At 49.9% G+C, this 22,408-nt stretch overlaps 1 protein-coding gene across 2 annotated transcripts in view; it reads left to right on the top strand.

The window, feature by feature from the left end:
* Positions 1–22,408, top strand: part of STAG2 (STAG2 cohesin complex component) — a 195,140-nt gene that overhangs the window by 156,461 nt on the left and 16,271 nt on the right. For both annotated transcript variants that reach the window (XM_032763544.2, XM_075068837.1), the window contains exons 28-31: positions 392–520; positions 10,249–10,454; positions 10,923–11,112; positions 11,198–11,311. In XM_032763544.2, the coding sequence (XP_032619435.1) occupies positions 392–520; positions 10,249–10,454; positions 10,923–11,112; positions 11,198–11,311 (639 nt within the window). The remainder of the gene's footprint in view (positions 1–391; positions 521–10,248; positions 10,455–10,922; positions 11,113–11,197; positions 11,312–22,408) is intronic.

The following is a 22,408-nucleotide window of genomic DNA, read 5'->3' as shown; positions in this document are numbered from 1 at the left end:
CAAGTATCACAAAGGAGTATTTTCAACCTCTTCAATGATAAAGAAGGCTGACCCAATTGACTACTGGTAGTACTCTTCCTTGTCATGTTGAAGAACCAAATTCATTCAATGCACTAGAGAGGATCAAGAAAGATTATGGAGCCAGCAATTCCGCCAGTTCACATAGGAGTAACACTGACAATTTTCAAGGGTGTCCTATCTAATACCTCTGGAAGAATGGTAGTTTTGACCTTGATCTTATTCTTCATGGATTTAATGCAGGGGAAAGGAGTGAAATGACAAATTAGAACTCTCTCAGTGATTAGATACTTTGGTCATGTGGGTGGTGCTATATAGAAAACTGTAAAATAGGTAATTCTTCTAAATCTTAATTTTTAACTTTTATTTTCAGAGATGGCATAGAGTTTGCTTTTAAAGAGCCTAATCCGCAAGGTGAGAGCCATCCTCCTTTAAATTTGGCATTTCTTGATATTCTGAGTGAGTTCTCCTCCAAACTTCTCAGACAAGACAAAAGAACAGTGTAAGTATTCTCTGAAAGTTCTTAATATTATGAAATGTTGAATGATGAAAACATAGTTAAATTTGATAACATTTTATCTCTAATTCCACCTTTATTATTAACTAGGCAAAAAATTGCTATCACTAATGTTGAAGTAAACTTCAGTAACATTTAGAATTAATAGAAAAACAGGGAAGGCAAGCTTTTATAGCAGAGTCCCTCATTTTTGTAATAAGTATATAATATTAGTTAATAACTATGGAAGTATTAGCTGTTCTATAATTGTTAATAGATTACTTGATGTCTCCTGTTCTGCTTTCAGCTATTGAAATTATAGCTTTTAATGAAAAGAATAAATAGCATTAACAGTTTGAAAAGCTTGCACTTCAAGTGGCTGTATATATTCCTAGTTATATAGGTAATAGGCTGCACTGGTTGGCTCATTTATGGAACCTTTCTGAGCACTGCCTGTTAGAACACAGGTGCACCTTCTCATTTCAGCGTTCATGAACATTCTGAGAGTGGGGCTATATAAGGGGGCGCTGTGTCCTCTACTACCACAATTTCTTCCAACTGCTAGTGCTAGATGGAAGTGAACTGTTCCAGTCCTTTGGATCCGACTTTTATTCCTGCCGTAGTGGCTTGGATAGCCTGTTGGTGACTTTAGTGCGTTAGTAATTTTTAGTTTTAGTTTTTAGGTTTGGTTCTGTAGGTCTGTAGGTTGACACATCCAAAGAAGAAGCCAGGTTCCAAGCAATGTCCTCTCTGTTGAGCCAATTTCCAGCACTGGGTTTATCAAGTGAGATGCGTTAAGTGCGTCAGTGAGAGTCACACTCCTTCTGGATGTTCCATCTGTTGGGCCTTCATACCCAGAATGTGTAATGAGAGGTAAAACAGGCTGCCAGGTGCTCCTGCTTAAGAAAGCTTACTGCTAGACTTTGGGGTTTTGAGAGCTCTTCAGATCCGAAGGTTAAGAGGTCTCTATCAGCTCCAACTGCATCAAGGTAGGGTGCCTAAGAAATCCAAGGGATGTCTTTGTTGGTTCTAGCTGACATGCCTAGTTAGTAAGATCCTCCTATTAAAGCTGAGAGAATGTAAGTTCCAAAGAAAAAGGTGAAGGAGAAGACAGTCTCTGTCAGATAGGCACAGTTGTCTTTACCAAACCTAGTATCAATGACTGATCTGAAGAGGACCGTTACAGTAGTAGTAGAAGTTTGTTTGGGATCTGATTATTCTTTTTTGAGTGCTTGCTCATATCCATTCCAGTTAGGTGTGCGCAAGCCGCATGCACGTTCGTCAGATCAGATCGCCAGGCACCGACACCTGCCGAGGCACTGACGATGTCGGCACTGTCGATCCCGGTCCCACGAGGGCCGTCGAATCCGGTGCCTGACAGCTCCCCGGTACGCGCTGTGCTTGAGCTTACTGTTCCCTCCACGCTGGAGACGTTCCCAATGGCGAGGGATCTCATTGCCATGACAGAGTCGATGCTGCCTGAACCCCCGGCACCGCCGGTGTGGGTAATACAGTCTCTTGGCAAGCCTCCCTTGATACGACCATGCTCTGTCGGCACAGCAGAGCAGCACCGTTCATGATCAAGGTCCCGCAGACGCTCCAGGTCCCGTCGGTGCTCCCACTCCCGGCACCGCTCGCAGTCCCGGTGCTGTTCTCCTCCTCAGTACCGGTCACACTCACTGCACCGGTTGGTATCCCGTTCGCCGGCACCATTCCAGCTCCCGGCACCGCTACAGGCACCGTGACTCCTGTAGCCGCTTCCTACGTCGAGCCTCGAGTTCTTCTTCGAGTGATTGCTCATATCCATTCCAGTTAGGTGTGCACGCGCCACGTGCATGTTCGTCAGAAGACTTTTTACCCTAGCAACACTCGGCGGGTCGGCTGGGCGCCCCTTGGAGTGGCGCCGCTATGGCACCGGATATATACCCCAGCCGACCCGGCCATCCTTCAGTTCCTTCTTACCGCCCGTGTCGGTCGTTGGAACAGTGGAGTGCGGCTTAGCTGACCTCCACCTTCCCTAGCTACTCATAGTTTCTCATTGTTGTCATATACATAGTTGTTATTCTTGTAGATATATATAGATAGATAGATTTAGTTGTAAGTTCTTAAATTAATAGTATAGTTAGTTATTACTAGTTAGCGGGGTTCGGGGAGTAGCCCCTTCCCCGCACCCGGTGCCGGAGCTCATGCCCGGCTCACCGGGTTTCAAACCGTGCTCGGCCTGTCACAGGCCGATGCCAACAGGAGACCCACACGACTCCTGTTTGAAGTGCCTCGGGGAATCGCACTTAACTGCTAAGTGCTCGATTTGCAAGGCTTTCAAGCCGCGAACTAAAAAGGAGCGGGACATCAGACTGAAACAGCTCCTCATGGAGGCGACCTTGACACCATCACCTTCAGCACCAAGCGCCAGTCAGTCGGTGAGAAGAGGCACCCCCACGGCACCGGATCTCACCGGTACACCTAAAGACTCTCGGCACCAGCCGGCACCGAAGTTGACTCCACGTCGCTCCCTCTCCCTGAGGCCGAAGAAGGCCAAGACTCCGGCTGCTTTGGCAACGCCCACGCCGCAGCCAGAGAGTGCGCCCAGATTGGACCGCCCGGCACCGATACCCGCCGTGACTCTGACTAAATCGGCACTGTTGATTCCGGTCCCGCAAGGGCCGCTGAGTCCGGCGCCTGATAGCTCCCCGGTGCGTACTGCGGTAGAGCTCACCATGCCTTCCACACCAGAGGCATTTTCGGCGGCGAGAGACTTAATCGCCCTAACGGATTCAGCACTGCCCCTACCCCCAGCACCGCCAGTGCGGGCAATCCAATCTCTGGACAAGCTGACCTTGACTAGACCACTGTCTGTTGGCTCAGCGGACCGGCATCCTTCAATATCATGGTCCCGTAGGCGCTCCCGGTCGAGATGACGCTCTCGCTCTCGACGCCGCTCGCAGTCCCAGCACCGTTCTCCTACACGGCACCGGTCAGACTCGCGGCACCGGTCGGACTCACGCTCTCCACCTCACTATTCGCAGCACCGCTCTGGTTCCTGGCACCGATCCAGGCACCGTACCTCTCGGAACCGCTCACTCCGCAGGGACTCGAGATCCCGGTTGACCTCCCGGCACCGATCTGGTCGCAGGTCCTGGTCTCGATCATGGTACCGTTCTGAATACCGGCACCAGTCCCCACTAAAGAGGGGAGCGAGGTCTGTCGGAACCTCAGCCCAAGGTTTCTCTGCTCCTCCATGGCCATCCAGGCAGACGTCGATGTCCTCCCACGCGGACAGCTACTATGACCAGGACCGTGATACAGAGGTGCCTACCAGGGTCTTCCAGGACGTCCGGTCTCAGGACACGGGACCTCAATAGTGGTCCTTTTGGACACCCTGGGCGTACCATCAGGCCCAAGATGCTCCCTTGACCCAGACCCGCTCCACTCCCTCAGAGCATCGGGCACCAGAGGCCACCATTAGCCATCCCCCTCCAGCTGGGACAGAGGAGCAGAAGATCCATCCATCAGGCTCCCCGGTACTGCTAGAGCAGGAACCGACCCATGAGCAAGAGGCCATTCAGGATCCTCTCATCCCTGGAGTGTCATCCTCTTCCTCTCCAGATGAGGTGGTGGCAGGGACCTCGTCATCAGGGCCCCCGCCGATAGACCTCAGAGCCCATCAGGACCTCCCTTAGGAGGGTGGCTCTGAACATCAGTCTCCCAGTGGAGGAAGTCCCAGAGGTCGAGAACCCAGCTGTGAGCATCCTGTAGGCAGATGCCCCCACTAGGGTGGCTCTGCCTTTCATTAAGACCATCCAGGCCACTGCTGACACCTTATGGCAGTCCCCAGCCTTCATTCCCACTATGACAAAGGGAGTCGAGAGGAAATACATGGTACCCTCTCGAGGGTACGAATACCTATGTGTCCATCCTCCTCCCTCCTCTTAGTTATCCAATCGGTCAACGAAAGGGAACGCCATGGCCAACAGGCACCAGCCCCCAAATCTAAGGAGGCTAGGCGGATGGACCTACTGGGCCGCAAGCTGTATTCGGCAGGTGCCCTGCAGCTCGGGGTGGCCAACCAACAGGCTCTCCTGAGCCGTTACAGCTACAACACCTGGACGGAGGTGGGTAGGTTCACAGAACTACTACCCCCGGACTCGCGCCAAGAATTTGCCGCATTCCTTGAAGAAGGGAAGAAGCTGGCTAGAACCACCTTCCCTCCAAGCTTCTCTCGATGCGGCTGACTCGGCAGCCTGAACTCTAGCCTCCGGTATCACCATGAGGCGTATCTCCTGGCTCCAGGTCTCCAGCCTGCCACCCGAGCTCCAATACACCATCCAGGACTTACCCTTTGATGGCAAGGGTCTGTTCTCTGAGAAGACCTACCCCAGGTTGCAGAGTTTAAAGGACAACAGGGTCATCATGCGCTCGTTGGGCATGCATACACCCGTGACCCAACTCAGACCCTTCCGGCCTGAACCCCACCGGCCATACTTTGTGCCCCGGCACAGGCAAGACTTCAGCAGAAGGCGTGGGCGGGGTGGCTGTAGACGCCAGTTCGGGGCCCAAGGGGGTCAAAACCACGGGCCCCCAAAAGCACCTCCGGGCCCTAAGTCTACTTTTTTGAAGGTACGCACGAGGACGGCATACCAGTTTCAGGACAGGATCCTTCTCCTCCCCTCTCCAACCATCTCTCCTACGTCCTCCCGGCATGGTCCCAAGTGACCTCAGATATCTGGGTTCTACGCACGGTGAAACAAGGATACCACCTTTTATTTGTTTCATCCCTGCCTTCCCACCCCCCCAACCGAGTCCCTCTTCAGGGACCCCTCTCACGAGCAAGTCCTCTTACAAGAGGTGCAGTCTCTCTTCGTCGCAGGAGCAATAGAGGAGGTACCACCAGACAAGAAGGGAAAAGGGTTTTACTCCTGCTACTTTCTGATCCCCAAGTCCAAGGGAGGCCTCAGGCCTATCCTAAACCTGCGAGGCCTCAACAAGTTTATGGTCAAGTTGAAGTTCCATATGGTCTCCCTGGGGACTATTATCCCGTCCTTGGATCCTGGAGACTGGTATGCCGCCCTCGACATGAAGGACGCATACTTCTACATCGCCATCTTCCCTCCGCACAGGAGGTATCTTCGCTTTGTGGCCAATCACCAGCACTTCCAATTTATTGTCCTCCCCTTTGGCCTCTCCACGGCCCCAAGGATGTTTACGAAGTACATGGCCGTCATCGCCGCCCGCCTCCACCGGCAGCAGATACATGTATTCCCGTATCTGGACAACTGGCTCATCAAAGGGACTTCCCAGACTCAGGTCAGACAGCACGTGGACATAATCACGGACCTATTCTCTCGGCTGGGACTGCTCCTCAATGCGGAAAAGTCCACTCTGGTCCCCACACAAAGGTTGGACTTCATAGGGGCAACCCTGGACTCCACTCGAGCCAGGGCCTGCCTACCTCAGCCACGTTTCCAGGCGACTACGGCGATCATTCGAGGTCTGCAGATCTCTCCAATCACCTCGGCTCGCACATGTCTCGGCCTACTGGGCCGCATGTACTTATGTGACCAAATATGCCAGGCTCCGTCTCCAGCCCCTTCAAACATGGCTCAGTTTGGTCTACCGTCTGGGCAGGGACCCAATAGACGTTCTGGTGACCGTTCCCCAGAGCACCTTAACGCTCCCTCAACTGGTGGCTAACTCCCTCCGTGGTGTGTGCAGGGCTACCGTTCCATGCACCTCAGCCCTCGCTCTCCCTGACGACAGATGCGTCATCTCTCAGATGGGGGGGCTCACCTCAGTCACCTTCGCACCCAGGGCCTTTGGTCTTCGCAGGAGCTGTCGCTCCACATAAACATCCGAGAGCTGAGAGCAGTCCACCTCGCGTGCCAGGTGTTCCAGCAACATCTCCACAGCCGCTGTGTCTCAGTGTTTACAGACAACACAACTGCCATGTATTATATCAACAAATGGGGAGGGATTCGCTCTTCTCCCCTGTGTCAAAAGACCATTCGACTCTGGGACTTCTGCATAGCCCACTCGATAGACCTGGTAGCATCTTTTCTCCCAGGGGTTCGGAACACTCTGGCGGATCAGCTGAACAGGTCCTTCTTCTGTCACGAATGGTCAAGACCAGACGTTATTCATTCGATTTTCCAGAGGTGGGGTTTTCCTCTCGTAGACCTGTTCGCCTCTCGCACGAACAGGAAATGCCAAGCGTTCTGCTCCTTCCAAGGTCTTTCACCGGGATCGATCATGGACGCATTCCTCATGTCGTAGAGGCACCACCTGCTTTATGCCTTCCCACCGTTCCCTCTGGTTCACAAGGTCCTAATAAAACCCTGCAGGGACAGAGCACATCTAATTCTGATTGCGCTAGCGTGGCCCAGACAGCACTGGTACGCCACACTGCTCAACCTGTCCATGACCAACCCAGTTGCCCTGCCACTCCTTCCAGACCTCATAATGCAGGACCACGGCAGTCTTCGCCACCCGGACCTGCAGGCCCTTCACCTCATGGCGTGGCTCCTGCATGGCTGAACAGGTCGGAGTTACGCTGTTCTGCTCCGGTATAGCATATTCTCCTTAGTAGCAGAAAGCCTTCCACTCGGTCCACGTACCTGGCCAAGTGGAAGCGTTTCTCTTGCTGGTGTTCTATGCGGAATGTCAATCCTTCTGAGGTCTCGATCCCCACTGTTTTGGACTCCCTCTGGTCTCTTAAGCAGCAGGGCCTGGCGATATCTTCTCTGAGGGTGCACTTGGCGGCTATCTCCATATTCTACCCTGGAGAAAGTGGCCACTCCGTGTTTTCCCACCCCTTAGTCACTAGATTCATTAAGGGCCTGGAGTGCCTCTACCCCCCGGTATGCTGCCCTGCCCCCACCTGGGACCTCAACTTAGTCCTCAGCAGACTTATGCATCCGCCATTTGAACCGTTAGCGACTTGCTCACTCCTGTACCTTTCATGGAAGACAATCTTCCTAGTGGCCATTACGTCGGCCGGGATGGTCTCCGAACTTCGTGCACTTATGGTGGACCCGCTGTATACTGTCTTTCACACGGACAAGGTACAGTTGCGACCTCATCCGGCGTTCCTCCCTAAGGTAGTGTCGGCCTTCCATGCCAACCAGGACATCTTCCTTCCGGTCTTCTTTCCGAAGCCTCATTCATCTCAGTGGGAGCAGCAGTTACACTTCTTAGATGTCTGTAGGATGCTCGCTTTTTATATCGAGTGGACAAAGCCCTTCCGGAAGTCCCCCCAGCTATTCATGACAGTCGCTGAGCGGATGAAAGGTCTACTGGGTAACAAGCGTGCATCGCACATGCTCATGACCTGCTCATGTCCCTTCGGGCCCACTCATTCGCATCACCAGAGCCCCAGCTCCATCAGCCGCCTTCCTGCCCATGTGCCTATCAGAGAATATGTCGAACAGGACCTGGTCATTGTCCACAACCTTTGCTTCACACTGCTCTGTGGTCCAACAGTCTAAGAATGATGGAGCCTTGGGCTTAGGTTCTGCACCGCTGCACACATCTCACTCCGACCCTTCGCCAGGTAAGGTTGGGAATCACCTAACGCGAATGGATTTGAGCCAATCACTTGAAGAAGAAAAGACAGTTTCTCACCTTTGTAACTGTTGTTCTTCGAGATGTGTTGCTCATATCCATTCCAAACCCACCCTCCTTCCCCACTGTCGGAGTAGCCGGCAAGAAGGAACTGAGGAGCGGACGGGCCGGCAGGGGTATATATCAGGCGCCATAGCGGCGCCACTCCAGGGGGTGCCCAGCCAACCCACCAAGTGTTGCTAGGGTAAAAAATCTTCCGACGAACGTTCACGTGGCGCGCACACACCTAACTGGAATGGATATGAGCAACACATCTCGAAGAACAACAGTTACAAAGGTGAGTAACTGTCTTTTCTTTGGATCATTTGAGGATAGGAAAAGGAAGACTTTGTCAGTTCCAAGTTCTAAATCCCCTACTGGTGATAAGAGAGGAAGGATGGAAGGTACTCTTTCTCTGGACCATCTCTGCTTCCTCCTGCTAAATCTCCAACGGTATCACCAGACAGACCTTTCTCACAGTTCATGTTTCTTCATCCTCTGGGCTGTTTTCTCCAGTGACATCCATAGTACATCTGAGGACAGATCCACTATTAAAGAGGATCAAGAAAGAGTCAAAAGATCTGAGCCTTCCATGTTTATGCCCCCCAACTCTTGGTTTTCTCAGCCCTTTGGACATTTTGTACCTATATTTTGGATAGTCTCTTGCAGTCTGCTAAGATAGTTTGTGTTATCCCTGCTTCCTGTCAGCCCGTTTCTAAGAAGGCAGATGAACTGTATCAAATCCCATGTGAGGGGTTTTTGTTTTTCATATTTTTCCCTTGCCACATTGTTTGGTGGTTGCAGTAGCAAGTAATATATTTAGGTCTGGTCAAGCTCTTTCAGCCCCCACAGATAAAGAGGGAAGAAGTTGGATGCCCTGATAAGAATTTTTTTCTTCTCAATCTCTAGGTATTAGAATATTTAATTACCCAGTGGCAATGTCCCACCTTATAAATTCTATCTGTGGGAGAAAATGGCTACCTTTGTGCAAGAGTTATTAGACGAACACAGAAGATTGGCCGGTGCTATCTTGGGAGAGGGACATAATGTGCCAAAGCATGTTCTCAGGGCTTCTTTTGATATTTATGATTCTTCAGCCAGAGTCTTAGCATCTGCTGTTACTTTGAGAAGACATCCCTGGTCTGTTGATAACCCTGGACACTAGGTTTAAGATTTGGGATCTCGCCTTTGAGAGTGATTTTCTTTTCAGTAACAAGGAGGATGAGCTTTTGGAACAGTTGAGACTAAATCTACTGTTCATTTGCTTGGTTTGTTTTCCACTGCTAGAAGGAGACCACCTACCCCTTTTCGTTACTAGATACAATGAAGATTGAGGATAAAATTATATCCTTCAACTCAAAGACACCAACAACACCAGCAAACAGCTTCCTCCTTGCAGTTTCAACAAAAGAGGAAGTCATTCAGGTCCAAGCTTCATCAAAACAAAATGGAATACCAAAGATTCCATTTTGCAGATTATATAAGCATTTAAGACATGAATAAATGAATTATTCTTACTTGTAACTTGAGTTCTTTTGAGGTGACTCTGTATATTCAGACATCGCAGCCACCTTCCCCTCCTTCTCAGAGTCCTATCTTTGTTTCTGTGGGTCATCAGTAGATGGAATTGAGATATTAGAAGGCCCAGCATCCACTTAGATAGCCTCTCACCCTCAGAATGTTGAACACGGATGGAAGGGGTAATAGAGCACACATGTACCCACTAACAGGCACTGCTTAGAGATTGTTAGGTTGCACCAGTTGGCACGTTATCCATAAGTGTGAATATGCCAAGTTACAAGTAACCTTTATTTGTTCATGTAGTAAATGTGTATATAATCTCTAAAATGGAATTTTTGATATGCCATGAGTAACTAGACTGGAACAAACAAGTCTGAACACAACAAGGCAAGCTATTTGTTTCAGTTATTTTCACACTAAGGTGGATGAACAAGTCTAGACATCTTGTTGCGTTTGCTGTTGGCAACACTTTTTTGTTAATTAGATTATAAAAGTCTTTGAAATTAGGAATGAAGATGACATTATGATTCAAGTTTTTGAGTAATCAGATTTACATTTCTTAAAATATAGGAATGTCTTAATATATTCTGCACATTTATAATCATTTTTTTTTAAAGGTATGTTTACTTGGAGAAGTTCATGACCTTTCAGATGTCTCTACGAAGAGAAGATGTGTGGCTTCCTCTCATGTCTTATAGGAATTCCTTACTAGCGGGAGGTGATGATGATACTATGTCAGTCATTAGCGGAATCAGCAGTCGAGGCTCTACAGTAAGGAATAAGAAAACAAAACCAGCAACAGGGAAGCGGAAAATACCTGAAGGTGTGAATTTTTTCTTTCTGACAAAATATATTGACATTTTCGGAAGTTAATGAAGCCAACCTCATTTACACAAGCTGGGGATCTGACCTTGAGTTTTCATATTGATCAAATTGATAAGAGTATCTCTGTCCTTTAATGTACCTTTAATATATCTTTACAACCTAATTTTGTGTATATATATTTCTTGCAATGCTACCGCGAATAGGAAGTCTGAATGATAAGACATGGGCACATAGATCAAGTGAAGGAAAAAACAATGTGCTTTTAGTGGTAAGGTATTTAAAATAATTTATGCAATGTCAGTTGTGCCAAGGCATTTTACTCTGCAGGTTCTTAAAAGTTAAGAAGTGTATTATTTATCCCCAATGGACACCTTGAAAGATGTATCACTCTATATTTGTCACATTTAAATAATTTGATTTTAAATTGGTGTGAAAAGTATATGCTGATATTGTTCTTCACTTTCAGCTGAAGAAAGCAGTAGTAGTGACAGCATGTGGTTGAACAGGGAGCAGACAATGCACACACCAGTCATGATGCAAACGCCACAGCTCACTTCCACAATCATGAGGGAGCCTAAACGGTTGCGACCTGAAGAAAGTTACATGGGTGTATATCCAATGCAGCCTGAACACCATCAAGCTCCACTTGATTACAAGTATGTAGAAACAACTAACACATGTGTTGTATTACTGTTCAAATATGAAACCAGTTCACATTTAAAGGAAAACCATTTTTTTTAGCACGCAGGTAACATGGATGCTGGCTCAAAGACAGCAAGAAGAAGCAGCCAGGCAACAGCAAGAGAGGGCAGCAATGAACTATGTAAAACTGAGAACTAACTTGCAGCATGCCATGTGAGTAAGACTGAGTAAAAAGATTATATATTTTTTTAATATTTTTGTGCATGGCTTCATAGACTATATATATCTATACAGTCCCCTGTTTATACTTTTTGATTTTTACTATTTTTGAGTTGTCTTGATATCTTGGCAATTGGCGTCTTAGAAATGCCTAGAGATGGAAGCAATGGCAAAATAAATTGAAGCTAAGATAAAATTAACTTAACTTATATGACTAAGCAATTTAAGCTGCTTCATTTCTTACTATTTTTATTTTTTCATATAGATTCCAAAGATTTAAAGTAATACCATGTCTTTTAGCATGATATGAGTTTGATACAGATATGAACTTGAATCTGATGCTAAATTAACTGTTGTTTGTGGCAAATTTTGGTATACTGTATTGAATTGTACTGAGAATACACTTCGAATGCAGTATCTTTTTGAGTAAAAAGATTATTAAAATAATAGTTTTATATGTGTAGAAGTAGTAGTCTTGATTCCAAGATCACATTTAATTTTTGTGACTATTGAAAAACAAACACTTAAAGTTCAGAGAAATTGTTTAGTCCAAGAAGTCCAGTGGTATGTACTCATGATTATCCAAACTTACTTACACAGATCTAAAAAAATAGAACTGTAAAACATTACCTAGCTGCTCCAAATGACAAAACTAACAATGGAATTTAACACATTATAAATTAATAAACCATGTCTCCCATGTTAGGCATGCACACAATCAATCATCTGGTTGTCACTCAGTGAGTTTACAACGGAGTGTCACGACTACTATTATCCTGGTCAAGTCAATTGCTAGAGCCAGCTCTTATGGGATGATTTAAGACAAGTTACAGAGAGTTTCAAATTTTTAATGATTGCATGATTTTGAAAAATAATAACATATATTTTTAATTTTTATAAACTAAGACTGGTAAAAATTTTATCTCACTTTTGCTAGGCAGAGAGGGAAAACACAATACCTCACACTCATATAGGCTGTTATAAATGATGGGTGTAATGTCCAGATCATAGTGCATTCTGCAGCGCCAATGCTGCTTTCTTGGGCCGATGATTTGTAGTGGATTGGGAGAGTGGGCAGGAGTTTTTGTCAGTGTAGGTTCAAGAATTGCCTGTAGAGGTCCGTGTTTTTGGGAAGCACCTTCACATACATATTGTTACCAGAACATGCTAGAAAGCTTTGGCCTTTGGGACTGTGCGCTCTCATGGCTCTGAACATTTAGACCCAAGCATATAAAGGATCCATGACTTTGACCCACTTCTCAGTTCCTTCCAGCTACCAGGCTGTCTAGTTGAACCAAGAGTGATTCTTTTTTCGAGTGATTTCCCTATGGGTGCTCCACTGTAGGTGCAGCAGTGCTCCCTGCACTTGGGATCAGAGATTTTCATTAGTGCTTGTTGGGCCACACATGCACACCTCCCTGTCTCACATGGCCCGTGTGGCATGTATATATAGTGCTGTGCAGTCCATCTACCTCCTAGTTCCTTCTCAAATGCCTTTGGTATGGGACAGAATCCAGAGCACAGCCCTTCTATCCTTTGAGCTGTTGTATAGTGCCTTACCTGTTAGTTTAGTGTAGTTTAGTAGTTAGTTCTTTTCTTTATCATTTTTCCTTCCTCTTACCCTCCCTGTTAATTCGTAATTTCATTTTCCCACTTCCTGCCCTTCCCTATTGGGAAGCTTTCTTCCTCATCCTTGTACCCGGATCTCCTAGGTTTAAGAGGTATGTTTCCTGCTAGCAGGCATTCCCAGTAAGAACAGTCACCCACAGTGCATCCACTGCCTGGGTGAGGGACACATCCCGCAGAAGTGTACCCATTGCCACAGTCTGACTGCCAGGGCCAGAAAAGACGGAGACATTGGCTATGACTTCTCATGGAGAGATCATTGCGTCCAGCATCAGACCATGGTCTGGACACTTCCCTTATGTGGCTCTCTCACACTGCTAGGTCATCCACCAACCCTCTTTTGCCACATCCTTCTAAGAAGAAATCTTTTATTCAAGTGCTTGCTCATGTCCATTCCATGCTGGGTATGTGCTTACCACATGTACTGTTGCCAGAGATTTTTCTCTTAGCAGTATCCATTGTGTCAGCTCTAGCACCCTCTGGAGCCATGTATGTGTGTATTGGTATAAGGGGTGCTGACAGTCCCACACTCTCTCAATTCCTTCTTACCGCCTTGCTTTGGCTAGTCTCTTCCTAGTGAGCTTTTTTCCATTCATAGTGTTAATAGTTTAGCGTGTACAGTTTTTGAAAGTGATAGTTCTTCTTCGAGCGATTGCTCATATCCATTCCAGTTAGGTGTGCTTGCTGCGCGTGCATGTTCGTCGGAAGATTTTTACCCTAGCAACTCCGGTGGGCCGGTAGGTCGCCCCCTGGAGTGGCGCCGCTATGGCGTGCGATATATACCCCTGCCAACCCATCCGCTCCTCAGTTCCTTCTTTCTGCCGTGTCAGTTGTTGGAACTGTGGAGCGTGGCATAGCTGTCCTCCACTTCCCTAGCTTCTCCTTGTTCATTGTTCTACTGGCCCGGTGCCACCGGTGCGGGTTCTGCAGTCCAAAGGCAAGCCTGCAGCCGTGAGACCTCCGTCCCTGGCTTCGCCAAGCCGGCACCGATCTCCATCGCAGTCCTGGCACCATTCCCGGTCTCGTGGGAGGTCTTGATCGAGGCGCCACTCGCAGTCCCGGCACCGCTCACAGTGGCGGTACTGGTCGTACTCGCGGCGCAGGTCCACCTCACACCCGTCCTGGTACTCTCGGCGCTGCTCGGGCTCGAGCCATCGCTACCGGCACTGAGACTCAAGAAGCTGCTCCCACCGTTGGCGTTCCAGATCCTGGTCGACCTCCCGGCATGGAGCTGGTGGCAGCTCCCGGTCTCGATCGTGGCGCCGCTATGATTCCCGGTACCGGTCTCCGGCACCTAGGAGGTCTTCACCGTCAGGAGTGAGGGACCCTTATCAGTCTCGTTCGGCTCCTCCCTGGCCGTCCCGCCAGCCATCTGTGTCCTCCCAGGCAGATAGCGCGTACGCCCTGGACACCGACGTGCCTGGTGCCTTGTTTCAGAACCCCATCCTCAGGAACATGGTCCGCAGCAGTGGGGATTCTGGACACCTTGGGCGTACCATCAAGCCCAAGGCCCTCAGCCGGTTCCCACGCGTTCCAGCGTCTCTGAACACAGGGCTCCAGAGGCCACGATTTCACGTCCTCCTCCCCTTTCTACAGAGGAAAGGTTGTCTCAGCCTCGGGAACCTGAGCTCCCTACTGAGTCGGATGCAGTCCTGCAGGCAGAGCCTCCTGCAGATCCACTCCTACCCGGTCTGTCCTCATCATCCTTCCCGGATGAGGCAGTGGCTGGAACAACATCGACCAGCCCCCCTCCGCTTGACCTCAGGGCGCACCAGGACCTCCTCAGGCGCATGGCGCAAAACATGAACCTACAGGCCGAGGATGTCTCTGAAATTGAGGATCCGGTAGTGGACATTTTGTCGGCGGACGCACCCACTAGGGTCGCGCTCCCATTTATCAGGGCCATTCAGGCCAATGCCACTACCATCTGGCAGTCTCCGGCCTCCATTCCTCCCCGCTGTACGCGAGGTGGAGTGTAAGTACATGGTGCCCTCGAAAGGGTATGAATACCTATATGTTCGTCCTCCCCCGTTTTCCCTTGTCGTCCAATCTGTGAACGAGAGGGAGCGCCATGGTCAGCAGGCCCCGGCCCTGAAATCGAAAGAAGCGAGGTGCATGGACCTGCTTGGCCGAAAGGTCTACTCTGCGGGCGCCCTCCAGCTTCGCGTGGCCAACCAGCAGGCCCTCCTTACCCGCTACAGTTACAACACCTGGTCAGCAGCGGACAAATTTAAGGAGTTGCTTCCACAGGAGGCACGTCAAGAGTTCTCCGCAATCCTTGACGAAGGCAAGAAGGTCGCGAGAACTTCTCTGCAGGCCTCCCTGGACACCGCAGACTCAACCGCCCGGACTCTGGCTTCTGGAGTCACCATGCGCCGCATCTCGTGGTTACAGGTCTCTGGCCTTCCCCTGGAGCTCCAATATATCATCCAGGAGCTCCCATTTGAAGGCCAGGGCCTGTTCTCTGACAAGACTGACCCTAGGCTGCAAAGCCTAAAAGACAATAGGGTCATTATGCGCTCGTTGGGGATGCGTACGCCCGTAACCCAGCGCAAGCCCTTCCGGCCTCAGCTACAGCACCAGCCTTACCCCCAACCTCGGCAGAGGCAGGACTTCGCCAGACAGCGAAACAGGAATGGCCGCCGTAGGCAATCAGGCAACCAAGGAGGACAAAACCAGAACTCCTCCAAGCCTTCCTCCAGCCCGAAACCTTCATTTTGAAGGTGCGCCCGGGGGCGATGTACCAGTTCCCTTGGCAGATCCGTCCCCTCCCTTTTCCAACCGTCTTTCGTTTTTCTTCCCTGCGTGGTCCCAGCTAACATCAGACCGCTGGGTCTTGCGCACGTTGGAGTTTGGTTACCAACTGCAGTTTGTTTCAAGCCCCCTCCCCCCCTCTCCCTCATCCCTCTTCAGGGACCCCTCTCACGAGCAACTCCTCCTGCAGGAGGTTCAAGCGCTCCTCATCAAAGGATCCATAGAGGAGGTTCCCGAGAACGAGCAGGGCAAGGGGTTTTATTCCCGCTGTTTCCTGATCCCCAAAGCCAAGGGAGGTCTCATGCCTATCCTCGACCTGCGGGAACTGAACAGATACCTGATAAAATTGAAGTTCTGTATGGTATTTTTGGGGACCATCATCCCATCCCTGGATCCTGGAGACTGGTACGCCGCCCTTGACATGCAAGATGGCTACTTTGATATAGCCATCTTCCCGCCCCACAGGAGGTTCCTTCGGTTCGTGGTCAACCGCCGACACTTCCAATTCGCGGTCCTCCCGTTCGGCCTCTCTACAGCCCCGAGAGTGTTCACCAAGTGTATGGCTGTAGTCGTCGCCCACCTTCACCGCAGTCGCATACACGTATTTCCATACCTCGACGACTGGCTTATCCGGGGATTCTCAGAGGCACAAGTCCTCCAACACGTCCGCATTGTCAAGAGCCTTTTCTTGAGCCTAGGCCTAATGCTCAATGTGGAAAAGTCAACACTCAGAGGATAGAGTTTATCGGCGCCATCCTGGACTCCACTCTGGCCAAAGCTGCTCTTCCGCTATCGAGGTTCCAAACCATGACGGCCATCATACGAAGGCTGCAGGCAGCGCCCTTGACCTCAGTATGCACTTGCCTTACTGTCTTGGGCCACATGGCGGCCTGCACGTTTGTAACGGGCTATGGAAGGCTCCGCCTAAGACCCCACCAGTCCTGGCTCATTGCACATTACCGTCCAGCCAGACATCCTTTGGACATGATTGTCACTGTTCCCCAGGACGTTTTGGGCTCCCTCCAGTGGTGGCTGGATCAGTCCGTGGTGTGTGCGGGGCTCCCATTCCATCCGCCCCAGCCCTTGGTGTCCCTGACAACGGATGCCTCCACCCTGGGCTGGGAGGCTCACCTCGGGGCCCTGCGGACTCAAGGCCTGTGGTCACCTCGCGAGCTAGCCCTCCACATCAACATCCGGGAGTTGAGGGCAGTCCGCCTTGCTTGTCAGGCGTTCCGTCAATACCTGCAAGGCCTTTGTGTCTCGGTATTCACTGACAACACAACGACCATGTATTATATAAACAAGCAGGCCGGCACGAGGTCTTCTCCCCTGTGTCAGGAGGTGTTGAGGCTCTGGGACTTCTGCATAGCCCACTCCATTCACCTCATCGTGTCCTTTCTCCCGGGGGTTCGGAACACGCTGGCGGATCATCTCAGCAGATCTTTCCTTTCCCATGAGTGGTCCCTTCGCCCAGACGTCGCCCTTTCGCTCTTCCGGAGGTGAGGATGTCCCCGGATGGACCTCTTCGCGTCCTGCGGGAACAGGAAATGCCAGATGTTCTGATCCTTTCAAGGTCTCGAACCGGGTTCAGTAGCGGATGCCTTCCTTATACCGTGGACGACACACCTGTCCTATGCCTTCCCACCGTTTCCGCTCGTCCACAAGGTCCTTCTGAAGATGCGCAGGGACAGGGCCCGCTTGATCATGATAGCTCCAGCGTGGCCCCGGCAGCATTGGTACTCCATGTTGCTGGACCTGTCCGTAGCCGACCCTGTCCCCCTGCCTCTTCACCTGGACCTGATCACTCAGGACCACGGCAAGCTCCGTCACCCAGACCTTCAGTCGCTACACCTCACGGCGTGGCTCCTGAGTGGCTGACCCGGTCAGAAATGTGCTGCTCTACCCCAGTGCGACGGGTGCTCCTGGGAAGCAGGAAGCCTTCAACTAGAGCATCGTATTCGGCCAAATGGAAATGTTTCACGTGCTGGTGCGCGGAATAAAACTTCTCCCTCACCGAGGTCTCCATTTCTAATATCCTTGACTACCTCTGGTCCCTCAAACAACAGGGCCTGGCAGTATCATCTCTAAGAGTTCATTTGGCGGCCATCTCCACCTTCCACCCGGGGGGGGACAGCCGCTCGGTGTTTTCTCACCCTATGGTGACCAGGTTTCTTAAGGGTCTGGAGCGCCTCTACCCCCAGATTCGCCGCCCCGCCCCCACCTGGGACCTGAACCTGGTTCTGGCCCGGCTCATGTCCCCTCCATTTGAACCGTTGGCAACTTGCTCCCTTCTCTATCTCTCCTGGAAGACCGCTTTCCTGGTGGCCATCACCTCCGCAAGGCGGGTGTCGGAGCTCCGTGCCCTCACGGTAGATCCCTCATATACTGTGTTCCACAGGGACAATGTGCAGCTGAGACCGCACCCAGCCTTTCTCCCCAAAGTGGTATTGGCCTTCCACGTCAACCAGGAGATCTTTCTACCTGTCTTCTTCCGAAAACCCCATTCGTCTCGCAGGGAGCAACAGCTACACTCTTTGGACGTCTGTCGGGCGCTCGCTTTTTATATAGAGCGGACTAAGCCGTTCCGCAAAACCCCCGAACTCTTTGTTGCGATAGCTGAACGCGTCAAGGGATTGCCCATCTCATCTCAGAGGATCTCCTCGTGGGTAACGTCCTGCATCCGGACCTGTTATGACTTGGCTCATGCCCCTCCGGGCCTCGTGACGGCACACTCTACCAGGGCTCAAGCCTCATCGGCGGCTTTCCTTGCCCATGTGCCCATCCAGAAAATCTGTTGGGCAGCGACCTGGTCCTCCGTCCATACCTTCGCTTCCCACTATGCCCTGGTCCAGCAGTCCAGAGATGACGCAGCCTTCAGCTCTGCCGTGCTACATGCTGTGACCTCTCACTCCGACCCCACGCCCTAGGTAAGCTGGATAATCACCAACTAATGGATTTGAGCAATTCACCGAGAAGAAAAGACGGTTACTCACCTTTGTAACTGTTGTCTTCGAGATGTGTTGCTCATCATCCATGCACACCCGCCCTCCTTCCCCACTGTCGAGAGTATCGCGGCAAGAAGGAACTTGGATGGGTCGGCAGGGGTATATATCACGCGCCATAGTGGCGCCACTCCAGGGGGCGACCTGCCGGCCCACCGGAGTTACTAGGGTAAAAATCTTCAGACAAACATGCACACGCGGCGAACACACCTAACTGGAATGGATATGAGCAACACATCTTGAAGAACAACAGTTACAAAGGTGAGTAACCGTCTTTTACATAGTTAGTGGAGTTCCTATCAGAGGAAAGTTGTCCCAGGAGCTGGGCATGCCCCAGTCTCCAGATTTCAAGTCTTGTGCCTCTCGTGGCAAATGTATGCCTGAGAGTGACCTGCACTCACATTAAGAACAAGTGTAAAATTTGTTGAGACTTCAGACCCCACACTAAGAAGGACCAGGACATCAAACTAGAGGCTAGAGGGCACCCTCAAGCCTGTCTCAGAGTCGAGCAAGTCCAGTTTGGCACTGAGTATTTCAGCGTTGGTGCAAAGTGCTCCCTCGGCACCAAGCGCTTCGTAGCATTATTCTTTATCCCCGGTGCCGTGGAAGAAGCACAAAAAGCAGCGCATTGAGGGTGCTTGCTGGTGCAGAAGAGGAACAAGCAGGGAGACGGCATGAGACCCACACTGGGCCGCTCTTCTACCCCTGGACATGCATCGGCTCCGTTGACTCCACCAAGAGAGTTGAGTCTGGTGTGAGACCCTCCACTGACACCAGGGAGCCACCAAGATACCAATGGACTGACAGTGCTGTCAACTCTGGAGGCTTATCGGGTGGCAAAGGACCTTCTCTCTCTTCCAGTCCATCCAGCCCCATTGGGGAACCTACTATCTCTTGCTTCCAGAACCAGGAGGGAACAGAGTTCATCAGGTACCTTTCCGACACCAGGTCTTCCGGCACCACCCATGGGCAAGCTCTACCTGATCCTGGCATTCCAGTAGCATGTTTTATATCAACAAGCAAGGAGGGGCCAAATGTCCAAAAGCTCAGAGGAATGATGGCTTCATACATTGGATGTTAGGCAGGCCCTCACCTTTTTATATTGAGAGGACTAAGCCCTTCCGCAAGTCCATGTGACTCTTTGTGGCAGTAGCAGAAAGGATGAGAGGGTTCCCAATACCAACCCAAAGAATCTCATTCTGGATAACTACTTGTATTCGGCTTGCTATGAACAGGCAAATGTTCCCCCTCCAGCCATCGCGCCCACAAAAGCCCAGGTTTTGTCAGCAGCATTCCTCACACAGGTACCAATCCAGGACATCTGCAGAGCCGAACCTGGTCATCAGTTCATACCTTTGCATTTTACTTACGCCATCACCCAACAGGCCCAAGATGATGCTAGTTTTAGGAGAGCATTGTTACAATCAGCATGTCCATGAACTCCAAGCCCACCTACTACGGTACTGCTTGTGAGTCACCTCGCATGGGATGGACATGAGCAAGCACTTGAAGAAAAAATGGTTATTTAACTTTTCATAACTATTGTTCTTCGAGATGTTAGTCATGTCCATTCCACCCTCCAATCCCACCCTCCAATCCCTTTGTCAGAGTTAACCATCTCAAAGGAACTGAGAGGGTGCGGTGCCAGTGGTGCCCCCTCTCCCCTTACTAGTACATACCTGTGCATGGCTCCAGAAGGTCCTAGAACCAACTCAGAATATAACCAGGGAAATATCTCCAGCAACCATGCGTGCAGCATGCACATACCTAGCATGGAATGGACATGAGCAACACATCTCGAAGAACAAAGGTTAGTAACTGTTTTTTTCCCATGCTGATGGGAAGAAGCTAACTACCTCATCAGCCTCTTGACAAGCAGCCTGCCAGAACACCACCCCCTACAAGGTTAGTAGCTTTCTCATCTTTGGGGATGAGACATAGCCCCAGGGACCATCTGAGTACCTCTGGTATCACAGCTAAAGAGCCTAAATGGTCAGACCTGCAGCCAACAGCACCATCTCTGGGCACAAGACCTTCAAAAATGGACACCCCAACCAAATCAACTTCAGGCTCCATGGCACAGATGAAACCACCGGCAACTCTGTTGGTGTCGACAGTACATGCAGCATCAACCAAGCTCTGCACCTGTGCACTCTCTGGTACCAGTGACACCCTCGGCACCATGCAGGACCTCAACTCCATCTGCTGGCTGCTCAGGCGAATGCACCTCTCCCTCCACACTGATGCATCCGCCGGTGCCAATGGTGCTCCTTCCTTCTCCCCAGGAGTTCAGATACCTAAGGAGCTGCTCATATCTGACCTGCCTGAGTCGCTATTACTTAGACACAACCTCCTTCTGCCTCCATCCCCTTCTCCGGAGTTACAGCACTACTTCCTTTCCCCTCTAAGGATGGCACTGCTCTTCCCTGGTGAGGAAGAGGAGAACTACCCCTCCCCCTTACATTCAGGACAGGCACAAAACATATTAGCTACACATCCTTATTATGTGCAACTTCCAACCAAACCAGGGCCCTGGTACGGAATGCCATGGATGCAACCCCACATGCCATTCCCTATACATTGTCCATACTGTGATCTGTGGGCCATGTACAGATCACAGTTTGGGAATTCTCCCATAGAGTAAAGCTGGAGGCATACACGTTCGCCATCCCCATCCATCTCTCGACCACCAGAGACCAAGACACTCCCAACAGCAGACGTGGAAGAAAAACAGGAGGAAGAGGTTACACTACCACTCCTTTTCTTCTGCGGATTAAACTATCGTACTTCCCACCCCCTACATCAGCAGACGACTTTAAACACTTTCAGGAGCTGTTTTGCAAGATAGCAGACTCCCTCCAGGTTCCTTTTGGAGACAGTAAAAGAACAGCAGCACAAACTGCTCGACATCCCGCATGCATCTTCATCGTCCAAAATAGCCCTACCTGTCAATGAAGCCCTTCTTGACCTGGCCAAGGTGCTCTGGCAGACCCCAGCATTCATCCCACCGATCTACAAGCGAGCAAACAAGAAATATTATGTACCCACTAAAGACATGAAATTTTTTTTCGTACCCCACTCTAAATAAGCTAGTTGTCAGTGCTGTGCACAAAAGGGGACACGAATACCAACTTAAATCCACCCCTTATGACTGGGATTGGAAGTGACTGTACTAGGGCTGTTGATTTAATCGCAGTTAAGTCACACGATTAAAAAAAAATGAATCATGATTAATTGCCGTTTTAATCGCACTGTTAAACAATAGAATATCAATTGAAATTTATTAAATATTTTGGGATCTTTTTTTCCACATTTGCAAATGTATTGATTTTGATTACAACACAGTATTCCAGTAGACAGTGGTCACTTTATATTACTTTCTGTTACAAATATTTGCACTATAACAATGGCAAGCAAAAGCGAGGTTTTTTTTCAATTCATCTCATACAAGTACTGTAATGCAATCTCTTTATGGTGAAGGTGCAACTTAAAAATGTAGATTTTTTTTTTTTTTTTTGTTACATAACTGCACTCAAAAACAAAACAATGGAAAACTTTTGAGCCTGTGGCAAACAAGTTTATTTACATTTACGGGAAATAATGCTGTCTGCTTCTTATTTACAATGTCACCTGAAAGTGAGAACAGGTGTTCACATGTCACTTTTGTAGCCGGCACTGCAAGGTATTTACGTGCCATATATGCTAAACA

Source organism: Chelonoidis abingdonii, chromosome 8 (genome assembly GCF_003597395.2).
Source record: "Chelonoidis abingdonii isolate Lonesome George chromosome 8, CheloAbing_2.0, whole genome shotgun sequence".
NCBI classification, from domain to species: Eukaryota; Metazoa; Chordata; order Testudines; family Testudinidae; genus Chelonoidis; species Chelonoidis abingdonii.
Note: the sequence above shows the minus strand (reverse complement) of the source record. Positions and strands in the feature narration are given on the sequence as shown.